We start from the raw sequence: 26,675 nt of genomic DNA, 5'->3' as shown, positions 1-26,675 counted from the left end.
GCAAAAACAAAGATGAAGAACTATCAAGACAAACGTCGTCAAGCCAAACCTCAGTCCATACACTTAGGTGACACTGTTTTGGTCAAAGCCCAACGAAGTCACAAACTCTCGCCATATTTTAACCCACTGCCGTATACTGTCACCAACGTTCAGGGACCTACGATTACAGCTGAGCGACATGGACACACCATCACTCGCACTTCGTCATTTTACAAACCCTACAACCCGGTCGAGCAAAACGAAACCCCAGTGACATCTAGGGATGGAGACCCTTCCAACGTTTTACCTTTTACCGACTACACCCGGCCATCTAACGAGTCTCCTACAACGCCTACAATTCCGTCCAGACCTCAACCCTACAATCTACGATCGCGTCCCGTGAAACCAAGACGGTTGATCGAAGAACTTTAGTGTGATAAGAATTTCATGCAATCTTTTTTTTTTATGTCTGGACAGTCACTTCTAAAGAAAAGGGGATTGTCGTGTTTCAAATATATTTAACCATTCTCATGCATGCATATAAATCTTTGTTACTACTACTATAATAATCTTTGGTTAAAAAAGAATAATAACAAAAAACGTGACTGCGACGCAGTAAGCGCTAAGCGGCTATAACCAAAATGTCCTAGTCTATCTGTATAAACTTCAAAGTATTAAAGTTGTAGGAAAATAGCAAATGACTTGATTGAATTTGTTGAGTACAAATGAAAAAAAAATTAACTACGCTCGTCATAATTTTGACTGAGATTTTTTTTAAACTCTGAATTTATTTTATCAACTTATTTTATAATTTACTCTTTAAATAAAAGCTGATGATATTCTTATATTTTTATATCTGAACCTGATTTAATTTAATATCTTATATTAAGTAACAATGTAAGCAATAAGTATGACACTTTTCATAACTGTACACTTAATTTCTCAAGAAAAGTTTGTTTAATTACACGCTCTAAATTGATAAAGGATTGCCTCATTTTAACCCTAACGACGTAGTCACTGATGATTAGGACTGAATATCAGAATCAGGCGCAATGGCCTTAAAATTAACAAAATATTTTTGCCGAAAATTAATATCGAAAATAGTTCCGGGGGACCAAATTTCTTATCGAAATTTAAAGGGATAGTGTCATTCACTCATTTTTAATGATGCAATCCAATTAAAATATTCGATTTGTTTTTTAAAGACTGTCCGATCACTTTCAAATGATTACCCTCGTCTTTAAATTCATTACCTTCATTTAAGCATTTTAATTAATAGAAATTTAAAATCTGCCTTAGCTAGGGTTTAGACTGTCGTCAAGAAGTATATCACCTTCACTTTAAAACTATACATCCCTTCAATATACAGTATACACTTACATAGTTGAAATTACAGTTTTTCCAAAATTGAAACTGATATTATCGAGATTTTATTTACCAGCACGTTTATTGACCAAGGTCGTTCGTTAGTTCTTACAATTAATTCTTAACAAGCTATATTTGAGAACTTTAGCTAATTTTCGTCATTCTCATCTTTAACTCTAAAACGGTATAACCATGTTGTCGGCGTACCGGTCAAAAATCTTGCGTACTGCAAACCTCTATCTCTTATTCTTCGGTGTGGTAAGTCCTTATACATTAATTAAAACACTTAATTAAACTAATTAATTGGATATTCACGTTTAATTTCGAATTCCAAAAAAATATTTTCGATATTTTTTGGTCAACTTTTTTAACTGACCAATATGAACTTCAGGGTTTGGTGATAGCGGTGCCCGGACCAACTCTATTAGAACTTGAGAAAAATATTAACATGGATACATATTACACTACGTTTATTTATACCGCGAGGTCTTCTGGGTATTTATTTGGGTCTATATTAGGTAAAAGTGTACAAACACATATCTTAGTTTTGGTTAATTTATATTGGAAGCTTTTACTCATTATAATAGGCGGTTTTTTACTTGAAACATTTGGCAAGGAAACCATCATTCTATTGTGCATTTTCTTCAGCGCTGTTACAAATCTTTTAATTCCAATGTTCAATAATATTTATCCATTAATCGCAACCATGGCTTGCAGTGGACTTGCAGTGGGATTCATGGACACAGGTAAAGTATTTTTAAAATTACTTCGCAACTATGGAGGGTCTCATTAACCAATGACATTACAGGGTCCAATGTTTGGCTTTTAGAATTATGGACTGAACAAAGCGGTCCATTTATGCAAGCCCTACATTTCCTGTTCGGTCTTGGGGCATTTGTGGCCCCAATCCTTGCAAACCCATTTCTACCTTCAGACCACATCCCCCTAATTGACCCTACTAACTCATCTTTGTCCAACTTCACTCGTGACGAGGTTGAACTCGAAATGGACAACTACCGAGTACTACAAGACCTAAATCTACCCAAAGTAACCGGATGTTACGTCATAATATCGCTCTATATGATACTAGTGGGGTTTTCGTTCCTAACAGTCGCTTGTACAGGAGATAAACTAAGTTTGGAGAAGAAAGATGACGGGAAATTCGTTACCAATCAACCTAAATTTTATTACATGTTATTACCAATGTGTCTATTATGCCTGTACACGGGAACCGAGTTGGCATATGGCCAATTTCTAACCGCGTTTTGCGCTAGAAGTAGTCTAAACATATCCCCAAAAACTGGTTCTCTATTAACCTCCCTTTTCTGGGTATCTTTTACATTTTTCCGATGTTTCGGCATCGTGTTAGCTACGAAATTTACAGCTTCAACAATAATAATCGGGGACCTTATACTAATGAACGTAGCAGCGGTTCTATTGGCTGTTTTTGGGGATACTAACATAATTTTCTTAGGGGTGGGTACTTCGTTATTGGGTATAGCCATGTCCTCTGTCTTCCCGGCTATGTACTCCTGGGTGGAGAGGTACACGGAGGTGACCAGTAAAGTGGCCTCGTGTTTGGTTATTTCCGCTGCCTTGGGGGAAATGATGGTGCCGTTATTTGTAGGATATTTCGTGGATTTAAAACCTATGTATTTAATGTATATCATACTAGCTTGCTCGATTGGGTGTTTGGGGATTTACTTTGGTATTGTCAAAGTATTTTCAAAATTGACGAATGACGATGATAATGTTGAAATTAAGGGTTGGAATAATAAATTTTGTTCGACGTCGACTGAGATTTTAGCAAAGAGTTTTTGATAACTTATAATAACAAGTGTAGCAAGTAATATTAATTAAAGTGTTAATAAAATAAAATGTTTTTTGAGTCACTTATAACACAATACAATACAACACAGAAAGTTTAGAATCATAAAATGTGAGGTAAATTGCGTGAAACAGTATCAGTTCCTTTTACCATTTATATCTATCAGCATAAGTTTATAAGATATGTTCCTTCCATAAGTATGACACAGTATAGTTAGTAATGCTACTGAGAGACTTACAGCTCGAGCTAGTTCCAGAACGACAAGCGACGTGAATTGAAGTCCTACATTCGGTGGTTAATTTTGCAGTTCATCTAGGTCCTATTTAGTCTGTACATACTTAGCCTTTGACAGCGCCTTAGTCACCAGGCGTATGTCGCTTTACCTCAAATCTATGACCTGCTTCAATCACCTCATGACAAGCTCCAGTTTCTAAGTTACCAGTGACAAACTTATGGAATGAACATATCTTATAAACTTATGGTAAAAGTTCCGAATGACTGACTGATTCATCAACGCCCATCCCTAAGCGCGAAGGTTCCAATTAGCTCTACTTGTAATAGAATATAAATCACAAATCTAGGCTTATACTAGTACTTCCGCGTACGTTACGTTAAACTTCAGCTGGTATGAAAGCAACTATTTTAATCTACTCACACCGTCATAAAAGTAACTATATTTCACACTGGATCGCGTAGTTCAACAACTTACATCCGCATGCGTTGGAAACGAACGCATCACCACAATCCGATTTTACCATATTGTAAAAATATTCGTTTTAGTATAAAGAAAATTGAATCATCTCAAGTTGGTTGGTAAAAATGTCCGAAAGTTCAGAACTGAGGAGTTTGGTACCACCTTTAGTTCTCGTAACTGGGGCTTCAGGTTTTATTGGTCTACATGTCGTCAAGCAATTAGTGGAAAAGAACTACCGGGTCAGAGGAACCGTTAGAAGTTTAAGTAACGCCAAAAAGGTTGAACCAATCAAAGCCCTGTTTCCCGAAAACTACAGGTATGTAAATGTATGATGCAACTGTATAGGAAACTACTTCCATTTTTACTTTTCACACTTTGAGGTTCCCATTGCAATTATTTGAGGCGGACTTATTGCAAAACGAGGGTTGGAGCGAAGCGGTTTTTGATTGCGACTACGTCATACACGCGGCTGGACATTATCCTAAGGATCCTTTGTACGACGAAGCTAAACTTGCCAAACCGACTATCGAAGGAACCATGAGGGTTCTAAGAGCATGCGCCCGTGAGGCAATGAAGAAAAAGTTGAAAAGGGTGGTACTGACCGGTTCAACCTTGACCATCCACGGTGAAACTGACGTAGATGAAAATAGAGTCTATAACGAATCTGATTGGACAGATGTAACGTAAGTAAACGCGATAAATAAAACTAATCACGTCTCTTATAATTTTCCACATTTTAGAAAAAAGACGTGCAGACCTCTGGTCCGTTGTAAAACAATCGCCGAGAAACAAGCTTGGGACTTTGTTAGTTCTTTACCAGATGAATGCAAATTTGAATTTACCGTGGTAAATGGTGCCATGTGTCTTGGACCAATTCTTTCCGACTTTACAAGCACCTCCCACGAAATTTTAATCTGGTTTATGGACCGTAAAAAGGCACCGATGTTACCTCATTTACGATTATGTTTATGTGACGTCAGAGATTTGGCCAAAGCTCTTATCAACGCCATGACAGTACCCGAAGCCGCTGGAAAGAGACACGTCTTGGTTTCCGCTAATTTATGGACAAAAGAATTTGCCGAAATACTTCAAGCCGAGTTTGGACCATATGGGTAACAAATAACTTCACATGCTTTTCAAGAACCACAACACTTAAGGGTTCAAGCAATAACCTTTGCTATAACTGTCTCACTTCAGGTACAATTTCTCGCAAACTTACGCACCAGATTCGTTCCTTTGGGTGGTCCGCACTTTCAACAAAGCCATGGACCCTTTGATCGAAATTTTGGGTAAATCGTACCACTTTGATTCGTCAAAAATAGTGACGTCATTGGGAATAGAATTTCAAGACGCGAAAACAACTATAGTGGACACCGTGCACAGTCTCATACAGAGAGGTCACGTCAAGAAAACCAAAGAATACAAACAACCCCCTGAAATCTTCAAATCAGGTGATAAGTCAACTTCGGCCATTTTGTATTGAAAATGAAAAATGTATCCGGAACAACGTAGTGAACATATTTATACAATAAATGATAATAACACCAAATAAATTGTTGCGAATTGTTGATTTTAACATTTTATTTATCGTTACAGCTTAACCAGTTCCTTGAAGAATGAAGGACAATGGAATTGAAATAACACTTCATAATAATTTGTAATTTATTTTCGCTTTATAATACATTGAATCAATCAATTTAAAAACACAATTCCCTCGGTGGTGGATTTAATGGCACCATTTTCAAATCAAACATGTCAGCGAAGTAACAATTCTTTTCAACTTCGGACAGTTTCTCTAAAGTTGAATACAAGTCATATCCTAACTCGTCTAAGAATGACGAATCGCACAACACCGACTTTGGCAGTGACGTATCCTGACTTCTGATTGGTTGTGGCGTAACATGGGCCATTTCAACTGGTTTACCAAACAAAACCGATGGTTTTTGTTGCGATTGCGAAGAAACTTCGGGTCTACCAAACATGGCCTTCGTTTGGGGGGCAGTTGGTACTTGCCCAAACATGGCCTTTGTTTGGGGGGCATTTGGTACTTGTCCAAACATGGCGGTACTACTATTACCAGAAGTACCTGAACTAAAATTACTACGCCCGAATAAACCGTGTGGTACATTCACCGCCTGATTAGTTTTGGGTTCAGTGAACGAACTACGACCAAATAGACCACCACCACCTTGATTGTTTGTTGTACCAATGTTTGTGGTTGGTCTAACGAAACTAAAGTTAACATTTGATGGAGAACCGGGTGATATTTGATTGGTGGGTTTGGGTTTAAATAGTCCCGCATGTTCAGGGGCGATACTGGCGTGTTGTTGTTTGAAACTGAATGTAACTGGTTGATTTGTTGAGGGTTGGGATGCAATTTTCCCAAAGTAACTAGAACTCGCGTTCCCAGCTCCTGTTTGTAATTCGATTTGTGAATAACAACCCCATTTAAGTTAAATAGACGCATTAATTAATTAACAAACCCAAGTCCGGTCTTGTCCATTTATACTATAAAAGTTAGGGTTATTTAAGGGTTATAAATTTCTAGGGATATGTATGTTTATTTAAGTGTACCTGGGACGTATTTGAACCACCAGGTCTTGGTGAATTGCCTCTGAACGTAATAATCAAAGAAGAAAAAGTTTTAACCAAGGCTTGAGCTAAGCCTTGCCATAATCTAAGCCCCCACTCAACCCACTGACTTCAAAACCTAACAAGTCACTTTACAGCAGTAAAATTGTGCGTTAAGACTATACCTATAACTATCTTCCATTTCCTCATCGTCAGAAAGTGCGGCAAAACGATTTCCAGAGTAATTAGGCTTAGAAGGCGTACTAGCTGCATGGGCTTTGTTGAAACTAAAAGAAACACTACTACTTCGTCCACCAATGGGTGGAGGGCTTGGTGTTCTCCTAATTAGGGTTCTGTGATTGGAACTTACGTAATAATCATTATCATTTCCATAATAATCTGAACAACAGAATAACAACGTACGATAGAGTAAAGGCTTAACTAAAATGTATCACATTACAGCCAAGGCTTACCATTGTTTTGTTCATAAGGATGTCTAAATCGGCATCTATCACCGAATCGACAATTTCCATTTAGAAAAAACTTACAAACCGGCATCACCGACATTTTTAATCGTAGTTAAATAAGTTAATACTTTAATTTCAAAAATTAACCGCGAAAAGTTGTTAAACACGTGTAGAAACTGATTTCAAACTTACAACCGAAAATTACCGCGCTAGGAAACAAATCACAAATGAAACTAGTCTAGAAAATGTAGCAGACAACATTGTTAGAGAAATGACTGAACATAAGAAATAATTCTAGTACAGAATTAAAACACATTTAAATGCTTAATTATTTTTAAAAAAATGTTGAAAACCGTTTAAAAAGTATCGTTATTTCTAATTTTTGAATACTTCAATTTCTTATCATTATTTGTGACCTCCACTGGGTATTTGATAGTGGTGCTACCTCGTGGTAAAAACCGTCGGACTTATTTATTACATAAAGGTTGTTTTGGTGGTCATAAAAATGGCTACGGTCGCGAGGGTAGTTAACGCTCTAAGGGCTGGACAATGTAAGTATTTAACTATTTTTACATTAAATCTTGCGTTATTTAAACGTGTTCCCTAGGTAACGGAGGTGTAAGCCAAATTTTGGTTCGACATAGTTCAGCGCAAGCTGCCCAACCAAAACCACCGCAAAAGGTCAATAAAATTCATATAATTTTGTTTTTATAGTAGTGGTTATATAACCTTTCATGTATTTAATTTCGGTATATTAAAATTGCCATACGGACGTGGTTTTTTTATTATTAAACTTCAAAGAACTTTATTACGCGTATTTCAGACTACTTTTGGTCCATTGAAAGATCAAGATAGAATTTTCACCAATTTATATGGTAGACATGATTGGAGACTAAAGGGTGCTTTAGCCAGGGTTAGTTAACGCTAAGCCTAACTTATTACACCAATTCGTAAACAAAAACACCTAAATACTTCAGGGTGACTGGTACAAAACCAAAGAAATTCTACTGAAAGGTCATGAATGGATTTTGAAAGAAATGGTGACCTCGGGGTTAAGAGGTCGTGGTGGTGCTGGTTTCCCGACTGGAATGAAATGGGGTTTCATGAACAAACCTTCCGATGGTAGACCAAAGTATTTGGTTGTTAATGCGGATGAAGGCGAACCAGGGACATGCAAAGATCGCGAAATTATGAGACACGACCCTCATAAACTTATTGAAGGATGTTTGGTAGCTGGTCGCGCCATGGGTGCCAGAGCTGGTACATTTAATTTACTTCATTAAGAAGCTAATTAAGGGTTAATTAAATTCATATTCACGCAGCCTACATTTACATCAGAGGTGAATTCTATAATGAAGCCTCCAACATGCAATTAGCAATCCACGAAGCCTATGAAGCTGGGCTTATCGGAAAGAACGCTTGTGGTTCAGGATATGATTTTGACGTTTATATGCATCGTGGTGCTGGGGCGTACATTTGTGGAGAAGAAACAGTACGAAACGAATTTAAAGAAAACCTTAAGGATACTTAACCTTAATTCTAATTAAACTTTCAGGCTCTAATTGAATCTTTAGAAGGAAAGCAAGGAAAACCACGTTTGAAGCCCCCGTTTCCCGCTGATGTTGGTGTTTTTGGTTGCCCTACAACTGTTGCTAACGTAGAAACCGTAGCAGTTGCCCCAACTATATGTAGGCGTGGTGGAGAATGGTTTTTAGGGTTTGGAAGACCGAGGAACTCTGGGACGAAACTGTTCAATATCTCTGGACACGTCAATAATCCTTGCACTGTTGAGGAGGAAATGTCGATACCATTGAAGGAACTAATTGAAAGACATTCAGGAGGTGTTATTGGAGGATGGGATAACTTGATGTGCGTCATTCCTGGTGGGTCCTCAACACCCATAATTCCAAAAAGGTGAAGATGGTGATGGTATTTTGTAGTTCTCGATGTCTTTGATGCTTTCTATAACTATGTTTATGGTTCTGTCTTTCAGTGTTTGTGAGACAGTTTTAATGGATTTTGACGGGCTTATTCAAGCCCAAACTGGACTTGGAACTGCGGCCATCATTGTAATGAATAAACAGACTGATATAATTAAGGCCATTGCTCGTCTGATTGAGTTTTATAAACACGAAAGTTGTGGTCAATGTACACCTTGCCGTGAAGGTGTTGGATGGATGAATAAGATAATGTGGAGGTTTGGTAAGGAAACATCTCCAACTGCCCTTCAATTATTCAAACTAACTTTGACACAACCTTTGACCCTTTCTAGTTGAAGGTAATGCTAAAGTTGAGGAAATTGATATGATTTTCGAACTAAGTAAGCAAATTGAAGGACACACTATTTGTGCTCTCGGAGATGGTGCAGCTTGGCCAGTTCAGGTAAATTTCTAATGATAATTAAAGGGGGTTTAATTCTAATTGAATTTTAAATTAATTTCAGGGCTTGATTCGTCATTTCCGACCAGTTATGGAGGAACGTATTAAGCAGTATAACGAAAAGAATAAAAAAGCTGCTCAAGCCCAAGCTTAAATTTGACTTATGTATTAGTTTGTTAACTTATGGCTTTCTCCCCAAAAACTTGTAAAATAAATAAAAGAAAATAAACATGTAGATTTAAAATTGGAGATCTGATTATTTGAAATATTATTTCACTTTGTGCTACTTCTTGTACAGTTAACAGGAGTTATTATGTAAGGTCTTTTGGAAACTTAACAATAAAATATTTTAGTATTCAAACATGATTTCGTACTTACTTGAAATCCTCAATGTGAAGATCAGTTGTTATTCAATCCATATTCCATAATGTATAAGTTCAAAGTTCGAAAAAACTTTCGTAACACGCACGATCTTGCACTAAGCCTTGGCTTCAACAAGTTGTCAAACAAAGAACTTAGCGACTTTCGAAGTAAAGTTCATTTTCACGAACTTTTCCAGCCGCCAATTTTAGACCCGATATTATTTTAAAAGAATGGCCGTATATATTTTAAACGGTTCATCTCGTGTTAATTTTCGTAATCAACTTAATTATATACTTAATTACAAACGGAGAAAGACAACCATCTCCCCTAGGTCTTTAATAAAACACAAAGGAACAAAGGAATGGCGTTTTTGCGCCACAGACGACCCCAACTGACAGTTAGTCACCAATTACAAAGAGCAGGACATAAGGCTAGCCATGGCCCACTCGGTCACGCACTCCACTACGTAACAGGCTGAGAAATAAGGATTTTTTAACTGCACATGTGGTCATTAGAGCCCAAGTACTTTAATTTAAAAAACTGGACACTTAAAATGGGTAATGATAGACCCCCCTTCCCCAAGCATATAATTTTTAAACTGTTCCCGCCAATTTTAAAAGTGGACATTTGACCAGGGCCACCGGCTTATTTCCCGGCCTGCGTCTTGTAATTTATAATAACGAAATAATTAATTCAAACTTACCTGATTAATCGCAATTAGTTACCCAAAATAAAGGTATAAATATTGTTTAATTTAGACATAAAATGAGATAATTCATAGTTCACGTTTAAATTTTATTCAAATTCTACTTTTGATGTTCGCCAAATACGTTAGTTGAAATTTATGTTAACAACAATAGGTGGTTACCTAATTTAATTTAAATATAAAAGAATTCAAATGGAGTTTGTTTTTTTGGACCACTGCACTAATTATTAACCAATATTTAAAGTATTAGTTAAAATTAATTAAGCTCTTTGAATCAATACGTCATCAGACACGGAACTGTAGGTGACAACACATGGTTACATCATGACATATTCTACATTGTAAATCGTTTCCCCTAAGCCTATCTGTGAGAATTGTGTACTTTGATGGAATTTTGTTTTTTAAATAAATCTTTGAAGAAAATAGTTTAGTTTAGTTTAATTTCAGAAGTTAATAATAACTCCCAATCAATAAGTTAAACGTAAGCATCAAAGGAACTTAAGCCTTGCCATAATTCATCAATGCTTCAGTTAGACTTACAGGGTGGGTTATTATTTACTTATGTCAGTTATTGTTGCCCACGTAAAGGTCAGCTCAGGTCAAGGGTGAATTGCAAACTTTCCGGGAAGATATTTTGGGGGGTCAAACTGGGTGACCCATGCGCATGATTGGAGAATAGAGAATAGCTTTTCAAGCAATATTCTCAAACACAAATTTTAATTTAACAAAATTTGAATTTCCCACGGTTATTTGAAGATATAATTACAATTTTTTTAATTAGAAACTAAACCTAAAAACGAAGTAAATTTATATAAATCCTAGGTAAGTTTATAACGGTTAAATTTGAATCAATCCAACAGGATTATTTTTTTAAAAAAAGTTTAGTTAAACATTGAGGACGTGTCCTCGGTAATGGCCAAATCAGGGACAGTTTGATCAGGTACTTTCGCCGCGTCATCACGCGTTCTCGACCCACTAACGTGACACGAACCACTTCCTAAATGGTGACTATCCGCGTTAACATTCTTAAGTTCGAGTAATTTAAACCAAGGATGGTCTAAAACATCTTCGGCAGTTAACCTTTCCGTTGGGTCCATTCGAAGAAGGCTTCTAATGAGACATTTGGCTTTAGAGGACAGCGTGTCCGGTAAGGTGTAGGTACCACTTTTGATTTTGTTAAAGAGAAGCGCTGGATTGGCATCGTGGAAGGGGTATCGTCCAACGAGCATCGTGTATAACATGACTCCGAGGGACCAACAATCAGCCGCTTTACCCGAATAGGAACCACTTGTTTCGAGGATTTCGGGACTAACGTAGGCTGGACAACCGTGCTTATCCTGCAACCAATCTTCGCTGTCTTCGTCCTCTAAAACCACGCCTTCATCTACCGATTCCAATTTCAAAAGCGTCCTGCAAAAATAGAAAAGAAAAGAATACTTAGTTTGGGATACAACAATACTACAAAATGAAAGTCATTAAGACAAGGGGCTAATCACTATGAAATACCGTGTACACTGGTTACGGGTAATCATAGCACGGTTAAGGGCAGGTATTTAACAAATTTGATGACAGGGACAGTGTGTAAACCGATTACGCTAGTGACAGGTCCCTCGCCTCGGGGTCAATTATTATTAGGCGCATGAACTACTTGAAATTGTACGGTCAATATGGTTTCCTGAACCGCGATACGACAATACCACAGACGAGGCTTAAAAGTCCTTAAGACAAGGGGCTAATCACTATAAAATACCGTGTACACCAAAGTAAAGGGTACAACAATGACATGAGAATACTAGCTAGCAGATATCAATTCATTTCTTTGGAACTAACTTAAAATCAAAATTGTTTTACTCGCTAGCTAACAAGCGGGATATGTTTGATCATACCAACGTCTAGAACCCGGGGCCCGATCCCCGTTGTTACACGTCCGGTTTAGTTTCAGTTTTCAAAAAATATTTCCATCCGGAAACTCTTTTAAGGCAAATGACCGCGATAAAGATTTGGTTCTGCACAAACTGGTTTGACTGAAGTTTCTTAAGAGACTCGCAATTTCTTTTGTTATATTGATTCGTGGAATTTCAAAAGAACTTTAAAGCTTGCTTAGAGACCATCCACGTTACTTACACACTCTAGAATCACACTCTTAAAATTGAATATTCTAATAGGCCTACACCATTTCAAGTTCAACTTCTCTTCCGAAATGGATAAATTATTTATTATTAAGTGTTTAAAACTAAAATAGTTTTGTAATAAAAACTACCATAAAATAAAAAATAAAACTACTATAATGGGCTTTCAAATTTCTAAGAAAAAAGATTTGTAACTTCGAGTTCTATTTTAATGGTTCGTTATAATGTCACTTGCAATGATTTCAAGAAATCAATGGAGGCACTCCCCTATGGTCTCAAAGGGATGGTGAAGTCACGATGAAGTATTTAAAGAACTTATTCGGTTTCTTTACAATGTCAACACCGGATGACTCATAAATGTCAAATTGTTAAAAAAAGGAGTTGCTCAATCCATCTATAGTTAGCTAAACGTTAGCATAAACATTTTAAGCTTAACTTCTCTATAATTCCAACACGTCAAATTTGAAAAGATCGGTATGTACAGTATGTTTCCTTTATTTTATCGACTTTTTCACGCCCAACAGCGAGCAAAATCAATTTGTCTGAACTATGAATGATTCACATTCACTTTTAAATTGAATATAATTAACTGTATTACAACTAGTTGGTGGGTGGTTTTTTTCATCTCAAACTTTTGCGAAACGATGGTGAAATAAGGTTGCAATGTCTCAAATTCCACTCCGAAATAAACCGAACAGTAAACTTTAAACCTATTTTTAACCAAAGTCTATTGTGTTTGTTATTTGTTATTGTAAAATTGCAAATAAATTTGTGGTGAGATTTTAAAGACGATGGACTATTAAAATACATGTAAAAATACACAAAATTCTTATGATTCTAATTACTTCGGTTTTCTAAGGCCATAATTAAGACCATACTTAATTATTATATCAAAATTGTGAAATTTGTAACTATCATTCTCGTAACTACAATTATTCTAATTACTTCCGGTTTCTCCAGCGAGCCATAATTACATCATAATTACCCCGTATTTTATCCAAATTACTAAAAAAAATTTATTGATAACGTGATTTTAACTTTACTTCCGTTTCAAATTATTATAAATCAATTCATTTCCTAGTAGTACTTCCGTCCACTCTCCAAGGGTAAGAGGAAGTAATTTCGACACCTTTATAGTTTTCCCTATTCTTTAATCAAAGAATATCGTCAATAAACCAACCCTAAACTATACTTTCCTACTTCCAAAAGTTAACACAAGGAAAAGATACAGACATAAGGGGTCGTACACTCGAGGCCTACAACAGGGAGAAGCTTTAGGGGGAGTCAGGGATGCGCAAAATAATTTAGGGGGTAGAACGGTAACCGTTTTTTCAATCTCATTTAGGGGGTAGAACGGTAACCGTTTTTTCAATCTCCTCAAGAAGGGTGTCTCCCCCAAACAATCTCTCCCTGACATAAGGCATACAAGTTCCAAATCAATTCAATTCATTCAACCCCCACATTTCACAAAAGCCTCAAAGCCGTCTTTCCTTATAAAGCGAGATTTTTTTTAAATTTATTTACCTGCTGCATGCAGGGTGTGTCGTGTACAGAAAATTTAAATTTCTTATACTGTATAAAACTTAATAGAGTTTCTTTTGTGCTAATGGTTTTTGTTTGAAACCATACCGTGTATGTGGGAAGAGTTAAAGACTCAACTTCCGGTTTGTTTCTAAACAATGACGGGGGGCCTCTACGTGTATCTATTATTTCCTAGTTTTTCCATACAACTGTTGTTTTAACCATGCGTGACGTAACGCTATGATGTCATTACTATAGTACATACGTAGGCTATCTAATATTATCTACCTTTATATCTATATTAGTTCAGTGTCAATGGACAGTGGGTACTAATAAAAATGCAGATCAAAAAGTATATGGAACGTTAAGTACAATATCCGTTTTCGTTTTGGGAAGTAAATTCTACGTGGTTCCTATAGTGTTGACTGTTAGCTTCCGCGTTGGAATACCGTTTGAAAAGAAGGAACTACAATTTCGTAGTGTCCTCAATACGCCCTCGATTATTGAGGTTAGAAAACTCATCTCTCCAAACACACACAAAAGTTACTACGAAGACTTTAAGGTTTCTACCAGTGCTTGTTGCAAAATTTAAATGAAATGAATGTTCTAATTGGCCGAATAGAAATAATCTTTCCAAGTACGGTGTTTCTGATACAGTCGCAATATTTTGCTTTTCGCAAAGAAATACTTAAGTTGATTCTATAAAATGATTTGAATGTATGTTTACTGGTATCTGGTATAATGACAAACAATTCTTGGGTTGACACGCGGTTTTGAAATCGGTTTTATATTATTTAATACCATGGTAAACAGAGCAATCGAAAAAACGGTTATCGTTTGATTCATTCTAGGGCTAATAGAACTACAATGCAAGCTATATTTATATTTTATATTGCGATAATGTCTTGAGAAATGTTGCAATAACGGCCTTTATTTTGTATGTGTGTATTTGATGAGACATTTTGTGAAATAGTTTTTAGATTAGTAAGAGGTTGATTTCAAAGGTCGGGGGCAAAGTGGATTCTAATATTAGACCACCTGGCAACAAAGACTTATCACTTAAGATATGCCTATCCAAATTTGGTGCAGGACTGGTAACTTTAAAGCCCAACACTACTGAGAGGGGAGGAGCTAAGCGGACGTGACGTCAATAATGGTATAGTGTAAATTCTATGGCCTGAGCTAACAAACTCCAATATGGTGGCCAAAAACCGAGGTAGGGGATAGGAGAGGGTATGACGTCACAAGAAAGTTCGTGGTAGCAGACTACCTAAAGTCTTAGGGTCAATATACCCTCCAATCAATGTTCAATTTTAACCCTAAAACTAGCAGACGATACTAGCCCCTACACCCTTTTGAGCATTCGAAATTTAAACTGTACTATTCTTTTAAATTAACAAAATGACGTCATGTTGAACTACAAACGGCGTATCATCATGATCATGATGTCACGAGAAAAGGCATACAATAATGACTAACACGCCCAACGGCCTCTGAGAAATTTAGTAAAATGTCAAACGGTGACGACTGAGAAGAACTATAACACCAGGCCTACATTTCTCCTTCTATTTTCCAAGAAAATTGCTTCTAAAGCGCTTACGGACATAGCATATTGTTTTCTACGGAAAAAGGGTTAATCCGAGTAATTGCCTCACAGAAAACCGCCCGAGGGGGTAGACGCTAAAATACTAAAGTACTTTATGGCTTCAATTCAGAGAAAAGAGACTGAACACAAAGAAAAACAGGGCCTAATCATTCAATTATTGATTGCACCAGTTTCGCAGTAAGTAAAGGCAATTGTTGCTAAATTTTTTCATAATTCATTAAAAAAAACAAGGTAAAAACCAAACCACAATAACGTTGATTAGATATCAATTAAAAAGCTGGTATTAATACAAAATAAATTAAGAAAAACAACCTAGATTGCATTTAATTTTTAAAGAAAAGTGTTGATTTCAATTATTCGGGTTATATTACAAAATCCGTATGGATTTCGTAATATTTATTCTTTCAACTCCCCTAAAGTTCCATTAAAATTTTTATGGTTATTTCTCTGTCTTTTCTATATAGTTTTCATAAGAAAAAAAGGAGGCAATTTGATTTTTGAGTTCAGCGACCTCGTTAGATTGACCTATAAGGAGCAGCCACGTTTTTACCGAAGACCCCAATTTATTTTTTTCTTTTTGTTAGGACCAGTTTCCATTCTCAAGTGAAAGCGATTTCAACAATCTCCCACCATACATCAAACAACGCTTTCTAATTAGTAATTATCACCCCAGAATTAATTAACGAGGGCAAAGAGGCGCAACCCATCACCTAAACCATATAAAACTAATTACAATTCTAATTGAAAGGTTCCCAGGCCAATAAGTCACATCATAACGTCTCTTAGGACGACCGAAGTACAGTGGGACAATCTATAATTATGCCTTGGCTACCCTATTTGTTATTCAATACTATAGTTGTTTATTAATTTTAAGTTTTAACGCTTTAGTTCGTTGACCCACCCATAACTGTAAACTGACCGGCCCGGAATAAATAATCAAACAGGGCAAACAAACACTCGCTAATGGCACCCCGTGTTATCTTTACTTTAGAGCATTATACAGTTAAAGGCAGGGATATGCCATTACTACTAATAAAAATATATATTTTAATTCGATTTCTTATCTAATCAAAATTGTTTTATATAAAAAAATAATAAACTGAAGTGACTTAACAGAAAACCAGGGTTAAGATGACATAAAATGAATTAAAAATAAGGCAATTTGTTAACCCCTTTAAAACGCTATCATGGCGTCAAATTAAAGAGCCGTAAAAGCTAATATTATTAAACACTCAACTTGGGTTAAAATATCATAGACGTTACATACATGTCCCATTGTACTTCAATCCTACCACCCTCTTCTGAATATATAAAATAACAAAATGGACAATGGTCTCTTACCTTCTTGGGTCCTTGAAGACAAACTTCCTAAGCTTTAGGTCCCTTAGAACGACACCGTTAGCGTGACACGCGGCCACTGCCTCGACGACTTGTTTAAAATAGGAAACGGCTTCGCTTTCCCTGAGTCTTCTCTTTGACCTGATGTGCGAATGAAGGTCACCGTACGATGGACTGAAGATAAGATAGGCCTTGGACTCTCCGATTAATACCTCCTCGACCGTGTTGACGTGCGGATGACCATCCAATCGAAAATGACCTCCCAAACTGTCTCGTACACGTTCCGTTGGTATAACCTTCAAAAAACAACAAGGAAAAGAAAAACGTATAAATAATTTTAAAAAATATGGTTATTTAGAAACTTAATGATGATTCAGAATAGTAATTATTGTATATTGGTTTTTCCTCAAACATCTCAACGTTGAAAAAAAAGGACCTTGAAGTTTCAAAAATGGTAACTTCGGTAATCCTATTGGAACACCATAAAGGGGCTAGAGATATTTTGTCCCCCTGTTCTTAACTTTAACTGCGGTTTATGGTTGCCAGAATCTAGGGTTTATTGGTTTCTAACACCACCATCATCTGATCCTTGTCTTTGTCTATCCCATATAAGCACCTAACTGTACTTATTGGCTTCTAACACCACCATCATCTGGCGTTTGTCTTTGTCTATCCCACATAGACACCAAACTGAACTTATTGGCTTCTAAAAACACCATCATCTGGTGTTTGCATTTGTCTATCCCATTTAGACACCAAACTGTACTTATTGGCTTCTAACACCACTATCATCTGGTCTTTTGTCTATCCCACATAGACACCAAACCGTACTTATTGGCTTCTAACACCACCATCATCTGGACTTCTTTGTCTTTATCTATCCCACATAGGCACCAATCTGTACTTATTCTACTTGACTCGTAGAGGTAATATTTTGGTTTCTTAATCCCAACTTGCAGTGTCTACTATTTTCACCTAATTTCTGGTGGGTATGAAATCTATTCTTGATTGCCAATTTTGAAGAGCAGACGGAGATAGGGGAGGGGGTTCAAGGTCATGCATCTTTAGACTTTTAAAAAACAAAACCTGTCCGAAATGTTTCGTGGGTGTAGGAATAGAAGAAAGAAGAAAGATCCGGTTTCAGTTTAGTGGCCCCACTCGTCATAAACCATGAGAAACAAGTTAACAACTGCGTCCGAGTAACTAGACAGTGCTGCCAAACCGAATATTTCGCCAACTATTTGTTGGTAGAAAACCAGGCTACTTGGAAGGCAAAAAGCTCAGTACAAAGTAGCCTGGTCTTCTGATGTAACTGGTATCAGTCCTCTTAGTCTAAAAACCATGTATTATCTAGAAAACTAACTATAAAAATTTTAAAATAATATAAAATTTACTGGCTATACGAAATATCTTGACCTTGGAAGTCAAAAGGACTTAAGACTTCCTGTGGGTTTTCGAGGACATTAATAAAATATCATTTCTTTCAAAAATGTTTTTAGGTTTGGTTTCGCAAAAACAATATTATAAATATAATTTAATCCTAATCTTTTTTTCAAGTATACTAAAAGACGAATCATGTCATGCTGCTGATAAGTTTATCTGGCATTAAAAACAAGTTGCCACGTTTGTTAACGGAGAGAATTACACGTAATGCTTTCTAAAACGACTCCCTCTATACGCTCATACCATAATCTACAGGTTTTATTCCTACGACGGAGTTGATGATGCATAATTTTTCCGCACAACAGTTATCTCTCGTCCTTGTTAAGTTAAATATGCTTGCAAAGGACCGGACTTGTAAACAAATTTTTATTTTTTGGTACACCCGATTACGATTTGCAAAAGATTTGCAAAATTTATCAACATCTAATTCCTCGACATATTTTCCCAAAGTTTCTCCATATATTTTCCCAAAGTTTCTCCATATATTTTCCCAAAGTTTCTCCATATATTTTCCCAAAGTTTCTCCATATATTTTCCCAAAGTTTCTCCAAATAATTTCCCAAAGTTTCTCCAAATAATTTCCCAAAGTTTCTCCAAATAATTTCCCTAAAGCTTCTCAAACATATTTATACCCAAAGTTTCTCCAAATAATTTCCCAAAGTTTCCCCACATATTTCCCAAAGTTTCTCCATATATTTCCCAAAGTTTCTCCATATATTTATACCCAAAGTTTCTCAAACATATTTATACCCAAAATTCCTCAAACAAATTTTAATACTATATTTTTAATTTAAATCGTGTGATTTAAAACCGATTTCTTTAAAAACCTCGTGATTCTCAAATTGGCAACAACAAATGCCAATAATGAAATTGAGAAATCAAAATTACCTAAAACTTCTTTTTAATAATTGAAACTTTTCGCAAACAAATTAAAAATTTCCCCGTTGATTTCGTAAAGAAAAGATTCCCTTTAATTTTTAAAATATTTCCGCGATTTCAGAAAAAAAAATTCCTAAGATTTCTTTAATTTACCGATTATTTTGTAATTACCGCAGTTTCCAAATAAGCCAATATATTTTCAAAATTGCGGTCCAACAACTTAACTGATAACTGCATTTGCCTAAAAGTAGGAAATCCCTAAGATAATAATACCCCCTTCTAATATTTGAACTTTACATGATTTCATTCGATTTCAAAATTATTTCTTAACACTTCAAACCCAAAATTTAGACGAAACAAATATTACAACACAATTTAAAACAACATTTCAGTTTGCTATAGACACTTCCACTATACAGGGTGTTTGTGAAAGGTCCATCAATAATGAAAGGGCGTATTTATTGGGCCATTTTGAGTCGAAAATGTTCTATGACATTTTTCCGTCCGGGCCACTGTTTTCAAGTTATGATTGGAGTAATTTACGGATGACCCCCTTGAATTTAATTAAGAAATTGAAAGACAGCGTTAATTTAATTAAGGGGTCATCCCTAAAATATTCTAATCATAACTCGAAAACCGTGGCTCGGACGGCAAAATGTCATAGAACATTTTCGACTCACAATGGCCCAATAAATACGTTTTTTCATTATTGATGGACTTTTCACAAACACCCTGTATTTAATTTATCAATAAATAAACAAAAAGAATTGGTACTTGCGAAAAAATACAGGAACAAGAAAAAACTACTTCCTAACTTCCTAGAAATTTTCCTATTCCTATATATTATTTCCAATCAATGAAACCGGAAGTAGATAACTAAAATTAAACGGGGGACAGTCACTAAAGTCCAATTTCAAATAGAGGTTGTTCCCAAAAGGGTAATTGTAGGACAGTTTGAAATAATTCAATGTTATTTATGATATCTATTAATTTAGACAAATACAACCTTATCAGAATCTATAACAGATAAATCGAAATTAGACCAACTCAATCATTTTTTGGATCATTAGGCAATAAATCATAGCAAATTTGCTGCAATAAACTAAAATGGCATACTACTACGTGACGTCACAGCTACCTCTGGTAAGTTAAGCGCGCAAGGTTCTATGCGGAAGTAAATCAAGAACTACACCTTGATTAGGAAGTAAACGGCCCTGAGCGTGTTTTTAACTTTGTTAATTTTAGGTTGTCTATTCTCATGGTCATGTTTAACTCCTTCAAATAAAAAAATACCTAATCAGGCCAGGGTAAAGTTTGAGGGTTGTTGAGTTGGTTTTAATTGCAAAGCCCCTACTCATCTCTGCTTTATAAACAAAGTCTTTTAATTGTTTCTTGTTAAATTAGGGCACGAGGAAGCCTTGTGCTAATTAATTTACTTTTAGTTTCTTAATCGATTACAAAGTCAAAGAGCCCTGTTATGGTTATAGTCCTTCAGTGGCTTGGACTACACTAAAACTCATTTTGAAATTTGATAAGATCTAGTGAAATTTCGATAGAATTTAGTGAAATTTCGATAGAATCTAGTGAAATTTCGATAGAATCTCGCGAAATTTCGATAGAATCTCGTGAAATACGATAGAATCTCGCGAAATTTCGATAGAATCTCGCGAAATTTCGATAGAACCTCGCGAAATTTCGATAGAATCTCGCGAAATTTCGATAGAATCTCATGAAATACGATAGAATCTCGCGAAATTTCGATAGAATCTCGCGAAATTTCGATAGAATCTCGCGAAATTTCGATAGAATCTCGCGAAATTTCGATAGAATCTCGCGAAATTTCGATAGAATCTCGCGAAATTTCGATAGAATCTCGCGAAATTTCGATAGAACCTCGCGAAATTTCGATAGAATCTCGCGAAATTTCGATAGAATCTCGCGAAATTTCGATAGAATCTCGTGAAATACGATAGAATCTCGCGAAATTTCTATAGAATCTCGTGAAATACGACAGAATCTCGCGAAATTTCGATAAAATCTCGTGCAATACGAAAGAATCTCGTGAAATACGATAGAATCTTTTGAAATTCGATAGAATCTCGTGAAATATGATAGAATCATGCGAATAAACATCCAAAAAATATAGAATATAAATGAGTACTCACTTTACAAACGCGTTCCTGTTGAGTTAGGGAGTTGACGCACCGATAAAGGGTACTGGATTCAATTTGATTTAAAATGACGTAATTTCCAATTCGACTAGGCACAAACTGTTCGTTATTAACCGGGAAAGATGGCGGCGAAGCTGGTTGCAAATTAGGACTTAAACTTCCCGAACTATTGCCGCTTTTCGGCCACTTTTCTAAACTTTGACGTTGTTTCGAACGAGCTTTGCTTAAATTTAACGGCGGTGGGCGCGGCACATTCATGATTATAATTAAAGTTCAATTTAATTTCCCTTAATCACTTGAATTAATTTAATCACGGCTAATAATTATTTTTTTTTTCTTTCTAAAAACGTATTTTGTACTGTTGCGTTGCAAGTTGAATGACGATCACAGAAATCTTAATAATTGCAATTTGTAATTAATTGCCGAGATATTATTCCATAGAGGTTGCTTGGTTGGTTGTTGGTTTTTTTTGGCAGCAATTTATTATTTTAATTATTGGAGAATTGCGACGAATTTCACAGAAATTCTAAATAAGTTCGTTTTCCGATTCGTTTTTTATATAGAAACCGAAATGATTAAAATCCTTAGTTTAATTTATGTGCTGGAATTATTGCAATGTAACTCTTGTTGCGTCAGAGTTTGATAGATGATGATTGCGCGAAATAATTGCGTATCTAGAAATATTGAAAATGAAATCATTGCTATAAGTTAAGAATAACTGATAAGAAATAGAGAGATTAAGCAAGCGACGTGCAATCGAACAATTCGAAAGAGTGTGATAGGGTTAAGCAGCAAAAAGAGGAAACTAACCCCGAGTTATATTTATAGTTTTAGTTAGGGTTAAGCAGCAAAAAGAGGAAACTGACATCGAATTATATTTATAGTTTGATATGGTTAAAGTTAGGTTAAGTTAGGCACAACTCGTATAAAATTATATAACTTAACCTGTCTATTTATGGCAATAATCAACGGGAGAGTTGGTCTAAATTGCCATTTGCAAAAACTAACTGACCAAGTTGATAAAATACTGATAGAATTTATAAAATATTATAGTTTTAGTTCTAGAATATCAACAACAAAGTTTAAATAAATTATTCAATAATAATTAGATATAATTACAGTAGTTTAAGTTAACTAATACATAATAATTCCATATATATATATTAAAAAAAAATAACCAGGGGTGGGGATTATTTGTGATTTAAATATTGATTAAAAATTAAATAAATACCTTAATTCAACTTATATTTAACTTAAAATAAATCAATATAATTGCACTATACCGCGTACGTAATGTTATGTAACAACGCCTATTCAACTTAACAGTTAGGTTAGCTAAAACTCATCCTACTACGTCGCAAGCAAAAGCTAATGTATAAGCATAAGTACAACTGCACTAACCCTAACCGTCCGTCCCTAACGCCAAATGTACAAAAGTCTAAGCCTAACGCAAACGCAAACGCAAAGGCTTAAACCAAAACCAAAAGATAAAACACATACATACACACATTCTTAGTTCTTAGGCAAGCAAGCAAGTTAGGGTACATTTTCTTACCTTTTGACTTATGTTTATGAGGGATTCTTTAAATTTATTTTCGTTATTATTTTGACTGAAGACCGATTGATTAGTAATTAAATTAAATTACCAACGTAATTAGATGATTAAATTAATGCAGCACGAAATTTCGGCTGCACGGTTTTCAGTGGTAATCCTCTTATAAACTACAATTGCAACGTTAACTCAAAGACGTCCATGTCCCCTCCATTGCAACGAAGTAAGAACTTAGAACGGTTGCGATTTTAGAATGGATGATGTGATGTTTTCTCTCTTGCTACGTTCTGCGTCGGCGCAGACAAAACGCGGAAATTGTCGCGGAGGGTTACGTTATGCAAATTTCGGTACGAGAGAGAGGGATGCTATGATTACGGCGTTTTAAGTTTTGACTTATTGCAAAAATGTTGTGACTCGCGAATTCATGTTTTTGAGGCGATTTCTATTACTTGTCTTATAAGATTCATTTTAATTTTTAAAAATTAATAGTTAATTTATGATTATTCCTTTTTTAATGAATTCAAAGGAGAAAATTAATTACATTTGTTACAATTTTAGATTGAACAGAAGTTGTAAGGAAAAACCGATTTTTATACCAATTTTGTCCCTTTTCTAAATGATTTTGGGTGTAAAATTTTGGAGTTAACTTAAGTTACTACGTTTTGGCTTTAAAACCAGTTACGTCTGACGCATCATTTTCCGCCAAAAGTACTAAAATCACATTTAAACTAACTAAAAAACTAACTGATATAATAAAAACACTATAAATTAAGCTTAAAATAACTGTAAAAATCCATACAAAATACTACAAAAATCCTTGCAAAAACTTTAAAATACGTAGGAACTATTTTTAATCCGTAAAGGGCGTAGAATACAGCCTAATCACTACTCCCCTCTTAGGTTTATGCACGGTTGGTTTACGTAGCAGCGAGTCATTCGTTATAATATTGTATAGTAGGGAAAAAAGCCTTACGAAACTTAAAGCAGAATCCAGAAGTGCCATTCAAGGATTTTTTCCATAATGACGCAAGAGACCAACGCATTTACACGGAATACGTTTCGCTAATTTCTGATCCAATCATGAAAGAGAATGGAGCTAGATTATTAGGAAAATTTTGGGGGAACTCGCGTCATATTTTTGGACTTACCCAAATTTTACGGCGTAGTGGCATTGAAATCATAAATACCTTATTTATTTTAAGTTCATTTATTAAATCTTACCTTTGGGTTTATTAGCCTTGATTTATTTGAAAAGTTGGTAGAATTGCAATAATTTTTTCAATTAGGCCTAAAAGGTCCCTAGCATTTATATTAAACAATATTATTATTAATATTACTCATAAAATAATGTTTTACAATATTTGTAGAAATTAATATGATTTCAAAAGTTAGTTGTTGGGTAAAATAGAAATAATCTGGTGTGTTGACCACGTTGTTGTCTTGATGGGTATTTAGATGGACAACAGAGACTTTAATTAAGAAATGGCATCAAACAATACGGACCATTCAAATTTTGTTGCGCAGGAGTGGTAGCGTAACTTTGAAGCCCTATCTAAGGTCTTTGGAATGAACATACCGTCCTATCAATAGAGAGCCTTCAGTTGTGGGAGGAGCTATGAACGACCATTGGTGGGTTAAATGCTGGAGGAAAGCTGAAACCCACCAATCAGGCTAGCAGAACCGAGATAAGACTTAGGGAGGGTCTGACGTAGTATTCATCCAACTGAAAGGTCTCTATATTCAGTCTAAAACCTATTTCAAAAATTCAAGCAGACGACGCTGCTACGCCCCTCCCCTTTGTGAAAAGGTTCGCTACTCTCTGTGAGTCTGTTGCAACCCATTTTTATCACAGTACTTGTTGTTAATTTGTCACTCCCCAAGAAATTCTCAGGGCCAACCCGCCATTCAAAGGTCATATATATTTTGGCGTGTCATGGACCCATGGCCTAAGCTTTGAAAAATGGCCTCTAAGCCGGTGGTTGCATGGTTACTTGGTTAGGGATTATAAACTTTATAAGGAATTATTTCATAATTCGAATGATGCTATAAGAGTAGTTGTAAGCTAATCCGGAAGCTCTCAACCGGAAAAAACAACAACGTGTTGCAATTCTCAGTGAAAAAAACCCGCAATAATTATGAAATTTTCTACCCCAATTAAGCAGCTATAAGCTTTAATGTAAAGGGATAGTAGTATAATAATTTTGGGTTCTTTTTGTGCTTAGTCAGAATTTGTTAATTTCCCTTTAATAATTTGATTTGCTAACACTGCATGGTTAATATCAGTTAACACTTAAGAGTATTAAGGTTCATTAGAAATGGTTCAGTACTTCTCAAGGTCATGATATGGAGGCCAAACCCCTAGCCTTACTAAGCCTATTCCAGATCCGTAATAAAACATTTTTACCTTTATAATTAAACCCTAATTAAGCAATCATAGTTTAATTGAATTTCTAAGTTTGTAAAGAAAGGGTTAATTTCAAATATTTAAAACTACCGAAAACGATATATATGTAGAGATGTGCAATTACCGTAATTTTTAAAAATGGTAATTTACCGGGTAAATTACCATTTTAAAATTTTGGAATAACAAAAATTACCGTAATTTATGGTATTTTATATCTTAACATGCTTATTACTGCGGTAATTTAGCGGTAAATTACCATTTTAAAATTACGGTAAGATATAAATCGGTAATTACGCCGGTATTTGGTAAATTACCGGACGGTAAATTACCGACTCACATCTCTAGATATATGGTAGTCAAAATTGAACACCATTTGACTAAACAAAACAAATCATTTTAAATTATTTATATCACATAAAGTGGCTTAATTAATTGATTTGTTGTCATTAATCCTTTTCTTTTTAATGATAAAGGTAAATAGTGTTTGTCATTATTACATCTATTCGAAATCATACACTAACTTGTGATAAGTATTGCGTAAGAATATAGGAATGATTATAAATTTAACTCAAGGACGTTTTGTCAGATCACGCGCGGCATCTTACGATTCCACGCGAGTTTTTTAGTGACGTAACGACCTTGAAAATACCGGCAAAAACCCATTCCAAATGATCATCAGATCATCATCTAAATCTATCATAAAAAAATCACACTCTTAAACCGAATTGAAGTCTAATCCCTTCTTTGGGTGCATGCACGGTCATCCCACGTGACCAGTTAAAACAAATATGCAAACAAGAACCAAAGTAGTTTCGTATTCGTAATAACTACGTGTGTGTGATTTAATGACCAAACTTATGCATCAGAAATTTGTTTGTTAGTTAGTTTGCGTTTGTGTATTTGTTCTTTATACACAGGACTTTGATTTTACCAAAACTGCATGATTGATATCAGTAAAACCACTGATATCAACTGATAACATCGTATTCTATAGACCCTAAAAACTTTAGTACAAATAAAGCTCAAAACTAGAAAACTTCACTTAGCCACGCCCCAACCGTTCCTCCACATACACAAACATTACGCAATACACCTTTAAAAGAATATTAAACACACATGACTAAACCGCATGTTCTGACAGATCATCTCCGTTTATATATAAATAAATAAAAAAAATCTTCCCTCCATACATGTTTCTATACCGTTTCTAAATTAAGTCTTATGACTTGCGTCACAAAAACCCTCTCTCTGTCTCTCTTGGCGTGGTAGGGGTTTCACAA

General features: G+C 35.4%; 5 protein-coding genes and 1 long non-coding RNA gene across 7 annotated transcripts; 4 read left to right on the top strand and 2 right to left on the bottom strand.

Moving 5' to 3' along the window:
- The first annotated feature begins 667 nt into the window (after positions 1-667).
- LOC149654563 (solute carrier family 60 member 1-like) lies at positions 668-3,461 on the top strand. Of its 2 annotated transcripts, XM_089846122.1 has the most exons (3): positions 668-1,862; positions 1,932-2,090; positions 2,153-3,461. In XM_089846122.1, exons 1-3 carry the CDS (start codon positions 1,793-1,795, stop codon positions 3,163-3,165), a joined length of 1,242 nt encoding a protein of 413 aa, XP_089702248.1. In that variant the 5' UTR covers positions 668-1,792; the 3' UTR covers positions 3,166-3,461. The 2 variants fall into 2 exon arrangements, with proteins under 2 accessions (XP_089702248.1, XP_089702247.1); XM_089846121.1 differs by having other exon boundaries at positions 668-2,090.
- A 530-nt stretch (positions 3,462-3,991) lies between these two features.
- On the top strand, positions 3,992-5,480 carry LOC149654562 (uncharacterized). The gene is made up of 4 exons (XM_089845277.1): positions 3,992-4,144; positions 4,212-4,549; positions 4,607-4,978; positions 5,064-5,480. The coding sequence occupies exons 1-4, from the start codon at positions 3,992-3,994 to the stop codon at positions 5,347-5,349; spliced, it is 1,149 nt and encodes a 382-aa protein (XP_089701403.1). The 3' UTR covers positions 5,350-5,480.
- On the bottom strand, positions 5,417-7,196 carry LOC149654561 (uncharacterized). Its single transcript, XM_089846124.1, has 5 exons — positions 6,911-7,196; positions 6,623-6,836; positions 6,441-6,480; positions 6,350-6,374; positions 5,417-6,279 (listed from the first exon to the last, which is right to left on the bottom strand). The coding sequence occupies exons 1-5, from the start codon at positions 7,002-7,004 to the stop codon at positions 5,564-5,566; spliced, it is 1,089 nt and encodes a 362-aa protein (XP_089702250.1). The 5' UTR covers positions 7,005-7,196; the 3' UTR covers positions 5,417-5,563.
- Positions 7,197-7,312: 116 nt separating this feature from the next.
- Positions 7,313-9,530, top strand: ND-51 (NADH dehydrogenase (ubiquinone) 51 kDa subunit). Its single transcript, XM_089846120.1, has 9 exons — positions 7,313-7,455; positions 7,512-7,585; positions 7,728-7,817; positions 7,882-8,164; positions 8,227-8,396; positions 8,460-8,818; positions 8,898-9,106; positions 9,177-9,286; positions 9,348-9,530. Exons 1-9 carry the CDS (start codon positions 7,410-7,412, stop codon positions 9,435-9,437), a joined length of 1,431 nt encoding a protein of 476 aa, XP_089702246.1. The 5' UTR covers positions 7,313-7,409; the 3' UTR covers positions 9,438-9,530.
- An 890-nt stretch (positions 9,531-10,420) lies between these two features.
- LOC149654558 (tribbles homolog 2-like) lies at positions 10,421-23,500 on the bottom strand. The gene is made up of 4 exons (XM_089846125.1): positions 22,995-23,500; positions 21,434-22,113; positions 16,950-17,242; positions 10,421-11,762 (listed from the first exon to the last, which is right to left on the bottom strand). Exons 2-4 carry the CDS (start codon positions 21,695-21,697, stop codon positions 11,234-11,236), a joined length of 1,086 nt encoding a protein of 361 aa, XP_089702251.1. The 5' UTR covers positions 21,698-22,113; positions 22,995-23,500; the 3' UTR covers positions 10,421-11,233.
- Positions 15,516-16,938, top strand: LOC149654559 (uncharacterized). Its single transcript, XR_016370644.1, has 2 exons — positions 15,516-16,265; positions 16,357-16,938. It is a non-coding gene; the product is annotated as an uncharacterized LOC149654559 (long non-coding RNA).
- Positions 23,501-26,675: the final 3,175 nt, after the last annotated feature.

The sequence above is a fragment of the Phalangium opilio genome, unplaced genomic scaffold, assembly GCF_054372755.1.
Source record: "Phalangium opilio isolate 3A_F unplaced genomic scaffold, DU_Popi_V2 ptg000079l_1, whole genome shotgun sequence".
In the NCBI taxonomy this organism is placed as follows: Eukaryota; Metazoa; Arthropoda; class Arachnida; order Opiliones; family Phalangiidae; genus Phalangium; species Phalangium opilio.
The sequence above is the reverse complement of the archived record's forward strand: the minus strand, read 5'-3'. Positions and strand labels throughout refer to the sequence as shown.